This window comes from Vidua chalybeata, chromosome 9, assembly GCF_026979565.1.
Source record: "Vidua chalybeata isolate OUT-0048 chromosome 9, bVidCha1 merged haplotype, whole genome shotgun sequence".
Lineage (NCBI taxonomy): Eukaryota > Metazoa > Chordata > Aves > Passeriformes > Viduidae > Vidua > Vidua chalybeata.
In genome coordinates this window covers 10,878,166-10,898,877 of record NC_071538.1, presented here as the reverse complement: position 1 = coordinate 10,898,877, position 20,712 = coordinate 10,878,166, and the positions used below count along the sequence as shown (strand labels likewise).

Genomic DNA, 20,712 nt, shown 5'->3' with positions numbered 1-20,712 from the left:
AGAAATCACTCTCATCCTAAAATGTCAGCAGAGACACACAGAACAAACCCCTAGATTTGTGAGAGCCCCCAGAACTTTAAAGGAACTTAAATACAAGTTTTTCACAGCAGACTCCTCTTAAAATCAGTTTGATTAAAGGCAAAATCAACACCACATTCCCACAGTGCTAACATGAGTCTTTTGTGGTGCAAACCAGAAGGGGTTAAGATTTTTACATTTCAAATTTGACTTCTGTACTAATAAGAAACAGCAGAAGTTCCAATAAAGTACATAGAATAGGCTTAGTATGTACATGTATATGACACACTGAGGAACAGTGAACACAGCTTCTATAGAGCAAACACACATCACAAAACTACTCAAATGTCTCTCAAGAACTCAGTCAGTTGAAGAACACAAGACTAACTCAAGCTGCCACAGCTTATTTCCAAAGTTTTACAACAAACCCCATCATCAAGCTTTCAAAATGCTGACTTCCACAAACTAGGATGAGGCAAATCCATTCCCACTCTGTTTCTTTCAGCTCTTTCCTAAGGACCAGCCACTGCTGTACATGAGACATTAGGCCAGCTGGGTCTTCAATCTGAACGGATATGGCACCTTTGGTATTTGCTCACACAAACAACCTGACCTTTAGAAAAAAAAAAATTATAGAAGTGACTCAGTTTCAATATTCTTGCCTTTACAAATTGTTTTCCGCAATAGGTAAAATATGAAACTTTATATAAAGTAACCCAAGGGCTAACGTATTCTGTTCTAGTTTCAAAATGTCTCTTAAGAACTTCAGTTTTAATGAATTATCTTTTGAAAGCATTAACTACTGCTGTGGAACAAAGACCTGCTCAACCAGTCAGACATAGAGGACCAGTAGATGACTATTTCAATAGACCAAACAACATGTCATGCATACATGAGGGCTTTGATTTCCTCTCTGAGCAGTTTCTTTTTACAATTGCACATTAACTAGTCAACTCTAAAAAATGGGCTTAATTAGTAGGTATCAATCCAGCCAGTAAGCATGTCATTTCCTTTCATCCAAATAATGAGGGACGAGTAAAATGTTAGGTACTTCCCCAGGCCTTTTATTCTAGTTCCTACAGCAGTTAAAGGAAAGGACTCATCTAATGGCTGCCCCACATATGCACAAATTGATTCACTGACTAGAAAAATATGAAATCCTATCAAAGATATGCCATGTAGTTCCTTTAGAAAGCTACCTTCTGCTTCTAATATGGAAGTGTGTGAAAACTAGGCTTGCAATGGTAACTGAATCCTAGGAACTGCCCAAATACAGAGGATAACTCTACCCTTTCAGGCTTTCCAGCTCCAACACAATATTCTCAAGATGGGAAATTCTCAAGGCTCCTTAAGACATGAAGCAAATGGCTCAAATGCTCATCCTCTTCCACACAGAAATATGAACTCAGTAAGTGTAAAGTCTACTGTAAATGATCCTTGCTTAGCAAGATATATTAGCCATGTGGTATTTTCAATAAGACAAATAATTTTCACAGTATGTTTCAATTAAAGCCCATTCCTAGCCTTTGGGAGTAAATATCATTAATAATTTCAATATTATAATTAGTACTGGTTGTCATGGCATTTGAAAAAGGATCCTACAGCTACCACCTCTCAATCTGTTTCAGTGACCTACTAACCCAAATACCTATATGAATGGACTGATGGAAATGGTGACAAGATGACTATGATGTGAAGAGTCTTTTCAAGGTAACTGAATGAAAAAAAAACCAGAATAAATAAAGCTCTTTCTAAAGACAAATTGGTGCTCCACTGGTAAATTATTCAGGTTCCTACAGCAGGAGTGTAATGCACACAAATCATAGTCAAAGTAGTCTCTTTCTTTTCTATAAATGTCACTTAGTATTTCTAATTAACTATCTGCCCTTACATTGGAGAAATTAACTGACTCTTCCATGAAGAGCTATCAATGAGAATATCCAGGTTATGTTTCTAAAAGGACACCACTCTTACTCCAGCTTCTTATTTCTGGCTCTGGAACCCACTTCACCTTCAGTTTAAAGGCCAGTAAATCAAATTAGCCTTGTTCTGATGAACCTGAACTTTGGGATGACAACTGAGCCTAAACATATCTAAAGAAATTAAACTCCAAAAACCCACAAGGATTAAATTAATAGAAGTGATGGCAGAAGTGAATGGTAGCAGACAGTGAAAATGGCAATAACCAAGCTAGAACACACTAAGCATGCAGTATGTTTTTATCATGTCTCTTGGCCCTAGGGCCATTTACAGCAAACAAAACCAACTGTGTTCCAAACCAAGAGGTCCAACTACCAGTTCCAAAGGTGTTACTGACTGGGTAATGCACAAAATTATAATGTGATAAAATCCAACAAGGATTAAAAGGAATTCTAATCAAAATGCAAATTAAGAGGCCTTCCAAGTATGAATTTCAACATCCTACAGTGTCCTAAAGGCCTCTTTCTTACACTGAAAACCAGTCCTGTTATCTATTTTAAAATTTAACTGAAGATACAATAACCTATATCCATTAAAACAGGTCAGGTAAAGCAGCACTGAGCATCTGGGCACCTGACTATTAGAAACACAGCAGAGCCCCACTTTTAACTAAAGACACCCAGCAGGAGGTATGATTAAACAAACCTGTCTATCCCAAACCCTGATTTCCAGCCTCTGAAGTACTGGATTTCCTTCCAGCTTCTGTGGAGACATCTGCAAAGCTTAGTTCAGCACCCACTGCACTCTACATTCTACAGAGGCCACATTAAAGAGAGGTTTTGGTTTGAGTAAGACTGAGGTTTAAGCTCAGAGAGATCTGAACAAATGTACATCCAGGTATACAGGGAGACCTTCTGATGAAAATGTAGGCCTCCAAGAACTTTAAATCTTTGGAAAGTGTCCTCCAGCTTATGTTCAAACTTTGACTGGAACTCTCTTCAGCAACAACCTTTTGTTGAGGACCTTGTTCCAAATTCCCAAACACTCCACTGAAAGCCTGCAAAGAAAGCAAGAGCAGCCCTTTCTGCCCCAGCACCTTAATGACAAAACATGTCTTTTTCTTTCAGAAATCAGTATTAAGGACATCCACTTTGAGATTTGTTCAGAACCCACAGTGAGTGGTTTATCCTTACAGAAGTGTTTGAAACACTTTCCAACCCCCACCCTGAGTCACAGTCCAGGGCCAGAATCAAGGGTACTGACTTGAAGCTATTCCTGTATCTGCCTACCTTTTCCACCCATCAAATCTTTATACTGGCAATTACTTAAAATGACAGAAAACCTGACACACCATGCCAACAAGCACAGAAGAAAGCAAAGCTCACTTAGCACCCTTAAAAAAAAATACAAATGTAAATTCTACACACACTGTTGGACAGTGAAAACTGTTCACAACTGAGATAATCTTCTACAGGGCTGAAGCAGACAGGAACAAAAAAAAAACCCAACCCAAACAAAAAACTTTCTCTTGTTAGTTATTTAACCACACTGTGTTAACCTCCAGGTGAAAAGATTCTCCAGTTTCTTTAAATTTTGCCATTCCAGAAGGAAATAAGTAGATTGAATTACAATTAAATCTTCAAAAATAAACAAACCAAAAGGTAATAAACTGATTTATCACTGTCATGGCCAATTTTATAATTTAAAACACAATCATTTAGCATGCTTTCTCACTTTGCTGCAACTGATGGCAATGAGGCTCTTCCTTCCCAATTCCCCCTTGCTCCTCCCACAAACCTGTTTTTATGAAAGAGATTGACACAGAGTTGAAGTTTGGGGGGAAAAAAAGACATTTTTATACACAGGTGTGTGAATCACACAAAAGTAGTCTATTATCCAGTTTTTTAAAAATTTGGGAAAGGAAAAAAAAGCACATACCTTGGTTGCACAATGAACACAGATGAGAGAGGGAAGATGAAAACTACTAGAAATCCATTGTCTCAATGAAAGCAAGGATTTTTGAATCCTGTCATTTCACTATGAAATCCTCCCACCCTGACCAAATCCTGAGCTACTTATTTGGTCAACAAAAAATGTGAATTCTTTTAAAAATTTCCTCCTGAAGCTCCAGAGTGCCAGATATTCTTGTAATACATGGACACACAGGAGCTGGCAACCCCACAATACTGCAACCCTTAGGCCCACTCCACATTTAGGATTGTTGTGAGGACAAGCACACAGCACGAATTAAGTGGTCCTATAGGGGGACATAACTTATAAGGCCAGAAAAATATTCTTGCTAGTTTTAGTTCCAATCCTAAGTGAAGCTGTATAAACAAAAGCAAAAGTGCTAGTGTGCAAAAACATCAGTATCTGACACTTCTGCCAATACTCAAAGTTAAACTTTGGGAATGAATACCAATCTATGTCAATTAAATGAAGCTCTGTGCAACTAAATTTTACAATTTAATAAGGAAAAAAAAAAATCTGTTTTTTTTTATAGTAAAAAGTATGCCCCAAACTGCAAGAGATCATCAGTATATCTGTACAATGTGAGCACCTGGGTATCTCACTGAAGATGGAAGCACACTTTGCAGTCAAACAAAACAAAGAACAGAACAGTTGTTAAAAAATTCGTTGATGTTATATGCCCTTATTTCCCCCAGTATGTGAAGTATGTTGCAGCATCACTTACCAATTGACATGGAGCTACCTTTTTGAAGAATTTATGCTACTAAAACAAGCTGTTGTGTTTTTTCCTATGGAGTTTTTCCTTTATGCCAATGACACTTTGTGGAGAAGTACTGAATTGCATTTAGTAAAAAAGCTAAAACTTGTTTGTGCACTGAACTCTACATCAGCTACTTCCAGTGAAAACAATCAGGCTACTCATGTACAAAGCAAAGCTTCTGCATAATCTTTCCTAAGTGTGGGCCTAAGAAGGAAAAGTTAGGCAGGTTGCTTATACAGCCCACATGCATGAATACGTATTTTGTGCTCCCTGGGTAGCACACAGTAGGCTCATTAAAAGGGAGAGGAAAAGAAAATAATTATAAACCACACAGAACAGGCTTGAATTGTTTTAGAGACATTAGGCAAAAATATTTTGGTAGATCACTCACTGTGCCTTACTCTATACTTAAAATATTTCATAAAATTCCATGGGTTTATGTGTATGTATATATATACATATATATATATATATATATATATATATATACACAAAAAATACTTTTTAAAAATAAGTAATTCTCTTTAGTACCTCCAAATGCAGAAGTAACCTGGTATTACAATCAGAGCTAAAAAGAAAAAAACGAATGCAATACAAGTTCCTGCTCTAGCTGGAACCCAAGGCAAAATCCCCAATAACTCTGCAAGATACAAAATAAATCCATGAAAGCTTCACAAAAGCATCAAGCATCAGTACAATTATGATTTCTTTTTTTTTTTTTTTTTTTTTTAATGGGGAGAGAAAACCCTTTCAAGTTTCAGAAGTTTAAAGACCACTACTCTATCCCCCTAAAACACAACTTGGGAAAAGTGAGGGTGAAATGGTGATGGAAGTTTCCCTCCCAGTTTAATTCACCAAGATTAGCTGAACTAAACTACAAAGCATTGTTTTTGAAATTTTCACTGTGTGCAACATTCTTCAACAGGACACCTCACATAAACATAGAAGATGGCAGCAGAACTCTGAGAAACGTATTTATTAATTAAAAGGTACAGAAAATATAGAAGGAAAAATCATGCAGAATTACTTTGCACATAATGTTTTATTCTCCATTTTAAATTCTTAGTGAATGAGTTGCAAATTCCACCAAGTATTTAAAAGACCCAAAAACCTCTACTGTTTTGTAACAGTCTACAGATACAAGGCCTAATAATGACTGACATTGTCCTTTACTAATCTGAATTTTTAACAGCATGACAATTAACAGTTCAGTACTTCAAAATCAGCTAGACACTTGATATTATCTTAAAAAGAAATACAATGAAACAGGAAAACAAAGCTGTCTGCTGAAACACAAGAGGAAAATGTTTGGGTTCTTTTTAAGTAAGGATTGGTATATGATAAAATATTTCCTGTGTCCTAGGTTCAGACACATTATGTCATCCACCCTTGATCTAAAACTGGCTTCTGTGACTCCACCACCCACCTGCAAGTTTGCAATGATACTTACTTGTCTTCATGGTACCAAACACTGCAGTTGTTCTTATATTTTTATTAATGGTTTCAAAATCCAAGCACAACAATACTGCAAAATAGCAAAACACACCTTGGAAAAGTGTAAATCTGTATTGAAAATTCTATTAAATAATCTTACGTTCACCAGCCACTAATTTCATCATCTGGGATTCCTGATTGCAAGTTCAGGTAGTAATGTGGGATCCCATAAGAATCTGTTCCCTCTGGTATGAATGTAGAATTGGGGTCCCAGTTTCCCACAGTCTGCTGTTCCTGGAAAAACTCCTTTGTGATATCCCGGCCCTAAAATTGGGGTGTCATCCCTTATATACACAAACGTACCTCCAAGTACAACAAAGTAGCACCAATATAGTAACATTTGGTAAGCATTTTAATGAATACAGGTGTAAGATATGGGGTACAGGAGGGGATGACAGTTCCCTGTCACCAGCTGGGAACTCCATGAGTAACATCAGTGAGATACCAGGTACCTCTTGCAACAGAGGAATTACTTAATTACACAATACACAGGAATTAGTGTGCACACTACAGTCACCCTACCCGTAGCTCCAAAGAAACACACACAGAGAATGAATTGGAGGGATGACTTTTTTTTTCTTTTCAACTAAACAAAATAGCTTCACTGCTAACAGTCTTTTAAGAAGCTGAGCATACAGATGGCAGTTTTACAAATCAATCCAAGAATATCCAGGTGCCTGTCCATGTAAGAACAACCACTGCAAATGGACAGAGCTTTAAAAAATGGATTAATTTAAAAGCAAATATTAAAAAGCATATTCAAATATTATCTGATTCCCTTCCCAGATGTGTTTGGCTCCCCCCATTATTTCAAATGCAGGTATCATCCACTTTTTTACTTGGTCTTAGAAAAACAATATAAAACAAGCACTATTAAGAAGCAATGTACGCTCCTAAACACATCACTTTCACTTACAGAAAGACTTTATTCTGGGGATAAGATTTAGAAGTCTGAAGTTAAATTACAACCCTTTTGTAGAGAGAAGGAAAGGTAACAAACAACTTTGAAGAGGATATTCCTCCCTTCTACACAAACACGCTGTTGTTTGGAATGGGGCGGGAAGAGCTTTACCGTCATCACAACAGTCATAGGCTGAGGCAACCCTGGAGTTTAGTGTTGATGCTGGAATGGAAACACCTCTGTTCAGCACTAATCTGTAGAACCAGCAAGTGATTCACTACAAACACTGTGACAAATCATGAGGACTGGTGAGTTTTGTATCCTCCCTGGCATTTGCCTCTTCCAAGTGAGCTGCCTCACAGCTGTCCCAGGGCCTGGGTGGTTGCAGAGGGTAGGAACAAGCAAAGTGGATGAAAAAGCTTTATTTTATTAATTAAAAACTGGAACTCTCTAAGTTAAAGAAGGCATTTTGTTCACGCACTTTGAGAGAATAGGGCACAAGCTCCCCATTTCTGACAAACAGGAAAGAAGGAAAGCGAGAGCGGAGGCTTCAGAGGGTGGGCTTCACACCCACCACCCGGGACCTCCCCACAAAGAACAAGCAGCACAGCAACGAGGAGAAAGAGAAAAGCAGCGAGAGGCCACGGCTGTGTGGCGGCGGCTTGAAATTTACCTGGAAATCAGCCAATATCATTTCTCGGTCCATGTTGGACGCCATTGCAGCCAGCTGCGTCCCGGCTCTGCTCGGACCCGCGCACCTGGAGCCGCTGCCGCGGGGAGGACGGGGCAGGGTGGGAGCTCAGGAGCTCATGGAGGCGCCGCGCTGCGCTCGGGCTCCCGCGGCGCCCCCGGGCTGCCCCTCCCGGGGCCGAGGAGGGGAGGAGGCAGGAGAGCGGCGGGCCGGGCGCGGGGCCGGGAGCGGGCAGCGCTGCCTCAGCCGCTGGCCCGGGAAGAAGGAGGAGGAGGAGGAGAAGAAGGAGGAGGAGGAGGAGGAGGAGGAGGCAGCGCCGCTCCCCGCCTGCCTCCACAGCGCCTGTGTCGCACATTTTGCCTGTCATTGAGGTCGCAAAGAGGCGCTTTGCGGCCGCCACGTGACTGCCCGCCTGTCAAGCGCTCCCGGAGCCGGGGGCGGGACCGCGCCGAGCCGGGACCGCGGAGCCGCGCCCGGCCGGCACCGCAGCGGAGCGGAGCGGAGCGGGGAGCCCCGGCCCGCGCCCCGCCCGGCCCGAGCTGCCGCAGCGGGGCCGCGGGGCGGACGCATCCTCACGTCCCGTGCCGGGGGTTGGCGGCTCCCTGGGCCCGGCCGCGGCGCGGGGTGTCCCGGCTGGGCTCCGCCGCCGGCTGCGGCCTAACGGGTTTGCGGGGACCTGGCTGCAGCCGTCCCCGGGCCGTGCGGGGAAACGCGGGCCGGTGCAGCTGCCGGGCGGAGCGCGGCCCTGCCTCTCTGTGCGGGAGCGGGGCATCCATCCATCCATCCATCCATCCATCCATCCATCCATCCATCCATCCATCCATCCATCCATCCATCCATCCATCCATCCATCCATCCATCCACCCCTCCTTCCATCTCTCCTTCCTTCCTGCCGGCCTTGCCCCTCTCCCTCCCTCCCTCCGGGGCCGCGCTGGTTCCGGTGGATGCAGCGGCTCGCTCCCGGCGCGGTTCGCGTCCCCTCCGCTCCCCCGTGACACGGTGCCCGCCCGGTGCCCCGCACCCCCGGGAGGGCACGCACCGCCTGGCGCTCGGGGGAGCGGCGACGTTTCCACCGGGTTCCGACTTGGCTCAAAAGAAGGAAATGCATTTTTCGCAGGTTTTTCTGAGCCAACACACCCTGATCTGCACAGCGGCCCTCGCTCAGGCTTAGCACTCCAGCACTGTAAGATGCAATTCTATTCTATACCGCAAATAAATCTGCTTTAAGTAATGCAAATCTAACTGTAACTGATGCTTTCTAAATCTGCCTCCTACAACCTGATGTTCATGTACCCCCTTAGCACCGACATGAAACACATTTGGACGCCAACTTGCTAATTAGTCCAACATGTTTTGCTCTGCTTCTTTAAGTGTCCTGTGAGTGTCGTAGCTGAGGTCACAGATGCACCAAGCAGCTTTCCTGTCAGCTAATAACGCTACGTTATGAGACCTTTGAATCACGATATTTTGCCGGGTTTAGGAAGCAGCGTTCTTTATTGTTTCTCTCGTCCATCCGCGAGGGTTACAGGGGGGTGTCGCGGACTCTGCGAGCTCCGTGCCGCCGCCGGCCCCGGGGCGAGCTGCGGGGGGAGCCCGGCGCCGCCGCGGACGAACGCTGCGTGCGGAGAGGGGCGCAGGGAAAGCTCAGCTGTTCCTTCAGGAGGGTCCGTGATCCCAAGAGAAACCCTGGCAATGGTTTAGAGCCTGTTGCGGACGCGGGCGCCTGGGCTGGGTGTCTGGCGGCGGCGGCGCTCCGGGCGGGCTGAGGCCGCACGGAAACGCCACTTACGATGCGAAGCCACAGTGTCAGAGGAGCTGGGTTTTACATTTTACCGTGTTCCTGCTCTAGTTTGTGTTGGCAGCGCTTGCCAAAAAGTTTTTATTGCCCGCTGACGTGAGCTTAACAATGCGAGCTCCCCACCACCGACCGGAGGGATGATAAATTTATTGCCCTCACACCTGCACCTTTTTTTTTTTTTCCCCCCAGTTTGATGTTACAGACAGTTCTGTACTAAGTACGAGGTATGGTGCAATGCCAGGGACAGCCTATGCTAAATTACAAACAAATCCACCCACACATTGCTAGAGAGTAACTATAATAAAGGCTGAAAAGCGAGTCTTAGCAATTGGATTAAAGCCAATTAATTCCTGGCACACATTGAAGCTATAGGTATGTTGTCAAGATTAGTTACACGGCGTTCATGTCTATTACAGTCATATTTTAAATAATGATATCTATATTAGATCAAAACAGGAAGAATTTGATCCAGAACATGAAGAAAAGGTGAAAAGCTGCACGTGCCCCACATCTCAGGAAGTTCACATTCGAGTCACAGCTAAAGTTTCTGTTTGCCTTCTCACAGCCTCTCTGAGCCATTCGAGGTGGGTTTTATCCTCCAACGAGTGACAGACAAATTAGGGAGCCGATTATTTTACTCCTCATAATGCCCAGTGATAATACCTGCCTCCAGAAGTGGTTTGTTGGTTTTTTGGTTTTTTTTTTTTTTTCTGCTGAATCTGGAGCCGACTGGGACAAATCTCTCTGTTTTAGGTGGAGTATCTTTATCATTCATGAGAGGAGATGATCAGGATTAACGAACTGCTTTCTGCAAAGACTTTTGACAGACCTGCAGAGTAGAGGAAGTTTGATGGCATTTTTGGGCCAGACAGCCAGGCAGGAGGCCTGCAGCACTCCAGCTACACCTTACTTAATTTTTTTGCTATGTGGCATGATTAACAGAAGATGGAAGTTTTATTCTGAGTCATAAACCAACAAAAAATAGTGTGAGACAGTTGTAGTATTTGCGGGTCTAATTTTGCACTAAGTTAGCAACAGGTAACACCACCAAAGCCTGTGGATTTTAGGCAGTAATTAGTCACAAAATAAGTAATTTATTAGCCAGCTGTCTGAATATTCCAAGTTTTACATATAAATTCCCTCTTATGCAGAAAAGCAACTGTATTTGAATAAAAATATGCTACTTGCATACATATGCATACATAACTTTGAGGGAAGTTATAATTTATATTTTTGCTTTTAAAAAATGGGGGGGGAAATGAAGGGGAAAAAAAGCACTATTTCTTCTGGACGAGAATTACCAGAATGAGGCCCTTAAAAATAGACGTGGTTTTTTTTCTCTCCTTTAGTGGGAATGGGAGTGGAGGGTCAGTTGATAAATTGAGCAAAGTTGTTTTCCCTGCTTGGTGTGTAGGCAGCTCACACTTGTCACCTTTGTAATATTCGCAAACAAGCGTGGATGGGGGAATCAGTACAGGAAAATACAATTGCAAAGCAAAAAGCAACCGAAGCTGAGAGGAAAGCCAGACAGAGAAGTCTGGCTTCGTTCAGCTGCAGATCCACGGCTGTAGAACCGGCTCTGATGGCGGTGGTCCCGACTCAGGCCCCGGCCACCTCCGGTCCCTGCCCGGCTGCCAGCGGCAGGTTCCCCCCGCAGGGCAGTGCTGGAGGAGCTGTAACCACCCCAGGTTCCCTCCCTAACGCACCTCCCCGAGCTGCCTCACGCCTGTTTACATTCAAAATCACTTTCCCGTGGCGTCCACGCAGAAAACAGCCGTGCAGATTGCCCCTGCGAGCGATGGGTTACGTGTGCTTATCAGGGAGCCATGACATTGCTGCTTACCTCTCGGAGGGTTCGCTTGGCAGAATGCAGTCCTCCGAGGGTCCCTGAAACCTAAAGCAATCCAGCCATTAAAGCACTTTAAGACGCTAAATACTGTTAGGCAGAGTGGCGGTGACATCCCCGTCCTGTACCGTCCTCACTCCTTCGCCCGGGGAAGGAAAAGCGAAGTCCTCGCGTCTTCTTGGTGCCCGGGCGCGGTTCCCCTTCAAAATGGCACTTTCGAATCAATCGAGGACACCAGAAACGCGGGAAGCAAGGAGTGCTGCCGTGGAGGGTCGCCTTCCACCGTTAAGACAACTTGACATTGACCCTTCATCCTTGACCTTGTCCTCAGGATGAGAGACGAGCCCGCGCCGCTGCCGGCGCGGCCCCGAGCGCGGAGCCGCTGCCCGCGGGGCGCCGAGCGAGGGCGAAGGGGCCGGGACCGGGACCGGAGCCGGCTCCGCTCCCCCCGCGGGCAGGTGGAGACCGCCGGGGAGAAGCTCCGGGCAGCGCCGTGGCAGAGGCCGCCCTCCCGCCTGCCAAGCTCCCCCGATCCCGCTCCTCCCGCCGGGGTGCGGCGGCTCCCGCTGCTGCAACCTCCTTTTCCTTTCATTTCCCCCCCCCCGGGCCTCAGCAGCGCTGCTCCTAAAAGCAGCCGGGCTGTGCTGGCTGTGGCGGAGCCGTGCCCGGGCTGCGCGGCGAGGGGACGGCACCGGGCGCCGCGGAGCTGCTGCGGCGGCGGCGGCCGGAGCGCGGCGGGGCCGGGCGAGGGGCGGGCGGGAGCCGCTGCAGGCCTTCCTGCCCGAACTCCGCCGCGCCTCCTTAAATCTCTGCCGTTAAAATGTGGGCGGGTGTTTCAACTCAAAAAGCGCTCAAATTTTTTTTCTTTTCAAAAAAAGCTGATGAGGTTAAAAAAAAAAAAAAAAAAAAAAAAAAAGAAGGGGAAAAAAAAAAAAGGAGAGAGAAACCGGCTTCGTGTCCTTAGGAAACAGAAGTAGCGATTGTTTGTGCTTAAAAAAGGGGGAGCGCAAAGCCGCGGGCGGAGGCGGCGGCCGCGGACCGGCAAGTGCAGCTTTATTTCGCGAAGTTGGAAGAGGAGGCGAGCGGGGCTGTCAGTGCGGCGGCGAGCGCGGCCGGGCCGGGGCAGCGGCGGCACCAGCGCAGCCCCTGCCCCCGCCGGGAGCTCGCCCCGCGCCCCGCGGCCGCGGCGGGAGGAGCGGCTGTCCCGGGGAGCGCCCGGCGGAGCGCGGACAGCGGCGACGGGACCCCGGCGGAGGGACCCCGGCGGAGGGACGACGGCGGAGACGGCTCCGCGCCGCGGATCCTCCACGCCCTGAGCGCGGGCGGCGGTTCGCGGCAGCCCCCCCGCGCCGCCCGCCGCCCTCCTGGATGCTCCGGAGTCGCCGCCGCCGGGGGCGGCCGCCGGCCGGGATCGCGCCCGCCCGCTGCGCGGAGGCTGCGCGGGGCCGCGGGAGTGAAGCTGCTGCTGCTGCTGCTGCGGCGGGGAGCGAGAGCGCCGAGGGAGCGAGCTGGGCGCCGGGACAGCCGCCGCCGCCGCGCCCGGCCCTCCGCGGGCGCGGCTCGTCCTTCCCTTCCCTGCTGGGCCCGGACTAAGCCGACGGAGAGGGATGAAGGGGGGATCCCGAGCGGGAGTTGGATGCACACTGCTACAGGAGACCTTTCCTCCGAGCTGCTGCTGCTGCTAAGTTTCAGAAACCGGCTGTGAACAGGGTGGGTTGTCTTCTTCTTCCAAGATCTCAGGTCTGAGTGAGTCTCCGGTGTACGTGTATATATGTTACCTATAACATATACAATATATTGCATAGCTGTTAATCTATTCCCCCCCTCCCCCCGCGAAAGTGGCCAAAGTCTTTAATAAGAGTTACTCTATATGTGGAAGCAAAGAAATCTTGCTTCAAGTGGAGCTGCAGTTTTGCTGAATAATCACGTGTGAGTTAGGGGCGGGCTCTTGGCAAGGAGGTTTTTTACGAGTATTTACTACAAGGTCTTACTCCAGAAGATTAACCATCCCAATCCTTCTGTCAGTCTCCGATGCCATGCCTGGTTAAAAAAAAAAAAAAAAATCTCATCTTTTTTCCGATCGTCAGTCACCCTAAAGAATGGCCGAGCCTTCTGGGAACGAGCTGGCGTCCGCGGCTGCCAAGGGGGACCTAGTGCAACTTACTAATTTGTTGCAAAAGAATGTAAACGTCAATGCACAAAATGGATTTGGGAGGACTGCGCTGCAGGTTGGTATCCAGAGAGGGAGAAAATATTTCATCACTGGTACCTACGTGACCCGGGTTTCCAAAAAAGACAACGTTTTAAGCAGGCTGGTGGATGAAATTCGAGTGGTTTTTCAAAGTCGTTGGATGCCATATTTTATAACTTTAGTGGCTCCAACTCCCTAAAATGACGTACTTGAAATAAAACTGGTCAAAACCATTCTTTCAATCGGGGATCACCCTCAATGTCAAACGGGCTACGAGTTTGCTAATATTTTGTAACTTCGTGGGGAGGAGGCAAGGAGTGAGAGAGCTGAGATGAAAAGAAATCAGCTTAGGTGAGCAGGATTTCATAGCAGGTCTGTAAACACAAATGTTCTGTTCTCTGAAGCTTAGGATTTTTATCTTTTTTTTCCTTTTTTTTCCTTTCTTTTTTTTTTTTTTTTTTTTTTTTTTTTTTTTTTTTTTTCTTTCCTGCAATGTGCTTTTAAAGCGTGGCTCGTCTGGGTTCTGGGGTCTGCTGTGGATGGTGCTTTTCCTTTCTACTCTGTTTGTGGGAATGACCTTTCTCATTGGGAATCATGCTGCTCAGAAGCGAGGACCTCCGATGTACATTAAGAGCTAGCCCTGCGAGCCAGGGTTCCAGCTGGATCACTTGCTTTTTCATTCATATTTAAGACTTTAAAATTTGCTTTTTTCAGATCGGCTAGCAGGGTACTGCTTCCAATTATTTCCTTTCTGATCGTATAGGGTGCTGTGTCCTAATTTTTAACTGTGTAGCAGTGCAGGCAGGAGTTGGAACTCGTCCAAATGCTAACTATTGTAGCTGATGAAAGATTTTGCTTTTAATATTATCAGATAATGATGGCAAAAAGGCTAGAATACCTAACAAATAGTGAAAGGTGTGATTTATAAATCCAGAGGGAAAATAAGTGTGGTTATTTGTACTTAAGTTATAAGTCATGCAATGTGGAAGTGGAGCTATAGGTCTTTTTTATTTCACACATTAGAAAAATCGTTTTTTTAACCCCTCTTCCCCCTTCCCCCAAAACCATGATAATAATTTCAGAAAGTGGATTTTTAAACAGCATAGAACCTGTGAATGTACTCGAGATATTTACAGCTTTTTGGCTTAACATCAAAATGTTAAAGCTGGAAAATAAGCACCTCTTGCTGATAATGCAGGAATGACCCTTTTTTGATAATTTCACTGGAGCTGGAGATCTGTGAGCTCCTCGCTGTCCTGTTAACACCTAAATAGGGCATCGCATGGCAGTGCAGGCACTTGCAGCAACTTTTAAGAGAGTGAAAGGGTTTAAATTAAAAACTTAGACAAGTTAAATTATTTAAGAAAGCAGGAAACATTTAGCTAGTTCATTTATCCTCGGGACAAGGGCTGAAAACCGATTTATCCTACAGGAATGCTGGATATTTTTTCTAAAAGCAGCTAACTGTCCATATCCTGAATTAAGGTATATTTTACACAATTACATAGCCTCTAGCTATATTAAACATGCATCTGTGCCCTAACGATACTTCTTAGGGATTATAACAACTGAGCTAATGAACCACCACAAAAACCAAAACAGGAGAATCTGTCGACTTATTTTCAATATGTATCATCCTGAAATGTGCTGTGGGTGCCTGGCCACGCTCGAAAGATTTCTCTGTCAGTGCACTCTGCAAGAGTGAGAAAATCTCTCTGTCATCTCTCTCTCAGTTACAACGGAGAGAATGCTCCTATATTAATGTCAATGAATTTATATTTTTCCTCTGCATTTATGTTTAATTAAACAACTACTTGGCTTGTCTTGCTCTGTCCTTTTTATTTCTGGTGAAGTGTACCTATGCAGGCCTCAAATACATCTCCTGCCCTTATGCTCTTCGTCAGACTTATTCAATTAATGTTTTCTACTTCTTCACCTCCCTCCCCACAAAACATAACTTTGCAAAATATAGGAGGCATTTGCTGTTCACTTGTAGCCCACGGCCAAAAAGCACCACTTTTTTAGGATTTTCTCCCCCTCGCATCTTTAACTGAAGCCTTCAGTCCCCTGGCCTGAACACTGAAAACTCCCACTTAACCCAAATATATGTTTTGAATTCACAAATAATACAGCCTGGGCTCTCAAAAAGAGATCAGAATGTCCAGTTTTTACTAAACAAAGAGAGATCACAATGATCCTGTTTTCTTTTACATTGCTTCCATCTCTGTTAGAAGTGAAAGAAGTGGCTGGAAGTCGGGAGCTGGAAGCCTTGGGGCACAGAGAGATCTCTTTCCCTCAATCCCAGCCTGTCTTATCTGCACTTTTGCTCCTGTCTGTGGTTATAATGTGCTGGGCTGCTTTACACTTCCAACACTGTACATAAATATATGTATTATATCTTGCTTTTCTTAAAAAACTTGATATATATTTTTCGTCAGGAGAGATTTTCAGCAAACCTCTGTAGAAATTGTACCTTAAGCTAAATCTAATGCACTGTAATGCTCGTGTATGTTGATTTTTTTTTAATTAATCACGATTTTCAAATCAATGTGTAAATCTCTCTCAAAAGAAATAGAAAAGAGTTGGGGTTTTTTTGAAATTTATACTTAAAATGAGACTAGTTACAAGGACAGGAAAATACTGCCTATAGGCTAGAGATTACACAATATACATTACAGTGTTCATTTTTGGAAAGTGTGCAAACAAAAAATGAGGAATTACAAGGAAAGCTGTGCAAGCAGTTAAGTTACAAATAAGAGAGATTTGTGTTCTAATTATGATAGTTTTATAGCGCAATTGAGAAAATTGAAAGAAGCTTTTTCTTTTTTTTTTTCCCTGAGAGAAACAGTCAGAAAATCCAATTATTGTTGTTGTTGTATTTTTTAAGGGATGTTTTAACGACAGAACATAGCCACAGTTTACTTATAGAAAGGTTATGAAAGTATAATATAATATACTGATTTTAGAAGACAACTTCTGTAACTTTGAAACATTCCTTTTGACTTTTTCTTTTTGGGTGACCTAATGAAACATAAATATTGGGGAGAAGAATTTATTTTAACATTTATGTTTCTCAACAGATAGAGCTATGGTACAGTCCAAATATTTGTTTTATGATAATGCACAGACAATGTAAACACCTGAAAGCTTGTAAAAACACATTCTACATTTGCTGTTGCTTAGGTAAAATATCTGTTCCTCAGAGACCCTATATTTGCTGTTTAACAACAGAGGTGTACATTTGCTGTTTAACAATGCAGAGGTGTCTCAATACTTAGACAAATAAAACTGAACTATACTTAATTTTTATATGTTAAGAAACTGAGATGACCTTCGCTAGGGGAAAAAAAAAAAAAAAAAAAAAAAAAAAAAAAAAAAAAAAAAGTTGTTCTATCCCATTCTGTGCTATTTCAGGCATTAATCTCACCGAGGCAGAAAGCTACGGCCACCGAAGTGATAACATCTTTCACAATTTCACCGAGTTCAGTAACAAATACATGAAAAACGAGATGTTCTGGTGTGTCATTAGTTCTATAGCGAGTCTCCTCTGTCTGCTTTAAATGAGAATTGGACTCTGACAAAAGCCAGGGATGAGAAGCGAGGACGGGAGGCAGTGCTGGAGCACAGCCCCACCCGCGGTATCCAATTCTCCTCTCTCTTTCGTAGGTGATGAAACTCGGGAACCCCGAAATCGCCCGGCGGCTGCTCAGTAACGGGGCCAACCCCAACCTGAAAGACAGGACCGGCTTCGCTGTCATCCACGATGTAGCCAGGGAGGGGTTTCTGGACACTTTGCAGACTCTGCTGGAGTTCAAAGCCGATGTTAACATCGAGGACAACGACGGCAACCTGCCCTTGCACTTGGCGGCCCAGGAGGGGCACGTGCGGGTGGTGGAGCTGCTGCTGGCGCACTCCGAGTGCAAGGTGGGCCACCAGAACAAGCGGGGGGCCACCGCCTACGACCTGGCCAAGCTCTACAGGAGGGCAGCCGTGGTGGAACTCCTGGAGGCCAGCAGCTCCTTCCCCCCCAGCATGGACTGAACCCTGCTAGGACACGGGGTCTCCTTTGGACGTGAGGGCGTGCAGACTTCTTGGGGTGTTTCCCTCCTTTTTAACAACATTTGTTGCCACATTACTTTTTTTTTTTTTTTTTTTTTTTTTTTTTTTACCCTGAACAGCTGGTAGTGTAAGTCTCAAGGAATTCCAGAGGTGGGTTTGTAGACAACAGAAACGTTTTAAATCCACGCTCTGAGCAGTTTCCTATACTTTTCACTTTACACAGTACTCCCAGGCTCATCCGTGTGTATGTTGGTTGCTCATATTTAGTTTTCCAGTATCAACTTTTACAATTTATTTTAGGTCATTCGTATCAAGTCATTAATACAAGAGCTACTATTCACATGCTAAATATTGCTGGACTCTTAAGAAAAGGAAATAGTTTACTGTGATTTCTCCCACCTCTCAATGCATCCCTCCCTTCTCTTCACTCCCCTCACCCCTCTCGGTCAGGCTCAAGAGTCTGAGGTCCTGTTTTAGATAAAAACATCCTCTCAATAAGGGGTCACCTGCAGCCCCTGCACAGGCAGAGCTGGAAGTCAAAGGCTGCGTGGCCTGAGGACAGTGGATGGCGCTTAGATGCTTTAGGCAGTAACTGCATTTTGTCACTAACAACAGCTTCTAGAACTAGGTCACTTACTTTCTAAATGTAGATGACACTTTTCCTCTTTGTGTATTTAAACTTTCACCAATCTGGTTTTGAATTTAGTTACCAGAAACAGTATAAGTGGTGTTTCTTCGATTGCCAGAGGTTTTAAACAGCTCAGTTTAGTAGTTCGTGTTTACTGTGCACTGCAGAAGAGGTGTTTTTTTTTTTTTTTTTTTTTTAGTTTCAAAACAAGCAGCAGAGAACCATTGTCAAAGAGGACACAAAAGCTGCAATATAAGACTTCTGGTCGCTTTATCTGCTGATTGCAGTTTAGATGTTCTCTAAGTAATATTTGCTTTCCACCAACTATTCTGTTTTGTCTGGAAATAAACTATTTTAATGACAGCATCTCACAAAACAAGAATATTGGAATACTGTGACATTTAGGAAGCAGTACTTTTGATATTTGTGAAGTTAAGTTATTGCTTGCACCTAAAACACAATTTAACCATTGGAAATTTTCTATTGCAACAGAGAGTTGAGAGTATTCACCAGACTGAAACTCATTTGCCTCTCCAGCCCCAACAGGAGCTAACGATGCTCAGCACCGTATCGGGAAGAGTCTATTAGGAAACTTTTAACATTTGTACAGGATCTACTTATTGGGCAGATGGGCAGTTTAAAGCGCTTCACTTTGAATAGTCTAAATTTCAGTCGTGTAAAATAGAAGGTTTTAAATCAATGCAAAATGAATACTACTTTAAATAGCATTTAAAAAAGGAGAGGGAATACATTAGTTTAGTTTTTAACTTTTTTTTTAATTAGTCCCACAAAATCAGTTACTACATTTTCAAGTAAAAAAAAATTGCTGAAACTGTCTGTCACATTTACTATAAGCTCTGTCACACTGCTGTGTTCTGATTAAAAACCTCTGTGAAATATGAAAAATTGTGCTATGATCATTAATCGGAGCAGCACAGCACATAGGAAGCATTTTTGGGGAAATAATCCTAAAATTCCCGGTAGAAAGAGCACTAAACCACTTGAAATATTAAACCGAGCAACATAATCCACAGGTCCCCAAGGTGAAGTGACCCAAATCGCTCTGTGTTGCTCTTAATCTTCCTTTCCTCGTGTCCTGGAGGATGCTCCAAGCCTTTTCCTTCTCCATTCCTCTCAGAAAGACGAATTCTGTGCTACACCAGAAGGTAATATCCAGCTTTCCCACGTTTGTTATTTTTTTTTTCCACCCGTGCTACTAAAAAAACTCATTCCAAACCCGTTTGGAGCTTCACCAGCATTTAATTTACTCTAAGGCGAAGTTTAAGCAGTGGCTTAATAGAACAACTTCTCTTCCGAGAAAAATGCCCCGCCTAGTCAGAAATAGCGGCGTTTATTGCGTGCCAGGAGTTCAGGGTTAAAGCCAGGACGAATCACCCCCCGGCCATGCCCAAAGCCTCGGCGGCTGAGTCACGGCTGATAGTCTGGTGTAAAGGTGCGTTTTATCTGATTTCACTGCTGCGTTTTCTCCGTGAGCCCCTCAACTTACTAGAAACAAGATGATCAATTGAAAATCCTAGTTAGATACTTGGAAAGCAAAAATTGCTATTATCCCTGGAAGTTAACAGTTACTGCAAAGAGCCTCTGGGAAACCAAAGAAATCAGTCAGCTGGTGGGTTACAGGTACCTTACAGGGCTTGTCAGTGACAAAAGGTGCCTGGTTGCTGGGGAATGGCTTTCCTCCAGCAGTCTTCATATTTTACAGGGCGAGGAGAAAATAGTATAAAGCAAGTCTCATTAATACAGAATCTTGACACCTAAACCAGATTGCATTATCGCATGTGGTTTCAGAAATTGCTTTGGCGCTTTTCCCCCAGTATTTTGGCAACATCAAAAAGTTCAGTTTCAAAAACTCGCATAATCCTGAAAATGTCGACAAACATATTTACCCAGAGATGCAAAACTGCAGCGTGTGAGATGGAATTAAAGATTTTTGAGAGCTTTTATTTAGATATAAACCAACTGCCAAGTAAGTCTCCAGGCAGGAGCAGAGATCGCCCTGCAGCAGCCCAGGAATCGGCAGCAAAGAGTGCAGTATCGAGATGAGAGGTATAAATAGAAACAAATACAGCAAGCACAGAAAAATGTGAAGAAATAGAGCATAAAATGTAGCTATACCAGGATTCACAGCGACCAGGCTGTATGAAGACACAACTGTGGGGCAACAGCCCTCTCCCCTATTTCAGTCACACGGATGAGCAAAGCTGTTACACTTGACCTTTGTTTCTAAATTATCCTCGGAACAACGGCGGGGGCTGCTGAGCTCCTTTTGGAAAGGGGCAGATCCTAAAGGGATCCTACAGGGAACGAAGAGAGTTTCATCTGTGGCAGCAGCGCCGTGAGAAGGTGAAATACCCGATCTGTGTGTGCTGGGGAGAGAGGGGCAGAGGTGCAGAGCTAACCCTGGCACTGCCCTG

The 20,712-nt window shown here is 44.4% G+C and overlaps 2 protein-coding genes and 1 long non-coding RNA gene across 3 annotated transcripts in view; 1 reads left to right on the top strand and 2 right to left on the bottom strand.

The window, feature by feature from the left end:
* FAF1 (Fas associated factor 1) overlaps nucleotides 1-7,989 on the bottom strand; it is a 152,648-nt gene extending 144,659 nt beyond the window's left edge. The window contains exon 1 of the mRNA XM_053950465.1: nucleotides 7,738-7,989. Coding sequence (XP_053806440.1) covers nucleotides 7,738-7,782 — 45 coding nt within the window. The 5' untranslated portion in view covers nucleotides 7,783-7,989. The remainder of the gene's footprint in view (nucleotides 1-7,737) is intronic.
* A 1,241-nt stretch (nucleotides 7,990-9,230) lies between these two features.
* LOC128792580 (uncharacterized) lies at nucleotides 9,231-12,126 on the bottom strand. The gene is made up of 2 exons (XR_008432455.1): nucleotides 11,397-12,126; nucleotides 9,231-9,441 (listed from the first exon to the last, which is right to left on the bottom strand). It is a non-coding gene; the product is annotated as an uncharacterized LOC128792580 (long non-coding RNA).
* A 683-nt stretch (nucleotides 12,127-12,809) lies between these two features.
* On the top strand, nucleotides 12,810-18,487 carry CDKN2C (cyclin dependent kinase inhibitor 2C). The gene is made up of 3 exons (XM_053951072.1): nucleotides 12,810-13,109; nucleotides 13,487-13,627; nucleotides 17,257-18,487. The coding sequence occupies exons 2-3, from the start codon at nucleotides 13,499-13,501 to the stop codon at nucleotides 17,629-17,631; spliced, it is 504 nt and encodes a 167-aa protein (XP_053807047.1). The 5' UTR covers nucleotides 12,810-13,109; nucleotides 13,487-13,498; the 3' UTR covers nucleotides 17,632-18,487.
* The last annotated feature ends 2,225 nt before the right edge of the window (nucleotides 18,488-20,712 follow it).

What these genes read in the sequence shown, in the direction of transcription:
- CDKN2C (XM_053951072.1), top strand. Translation starts at nt 13,499, where the DNA reads ATGGCCGAGCCTTCTGGGAACGAGCTGGCGTCCGCGGCTGCCAAGGGG. An exon ending in TTGGGAGGACTGCGCTGCAG is followed by an intron (nt 13,628 to 17,256) that starts GTTGGTATCCAG and finishes TCTCTTTCGTAG; the next exon opens with GTGATGAAACTCGGGAACCC.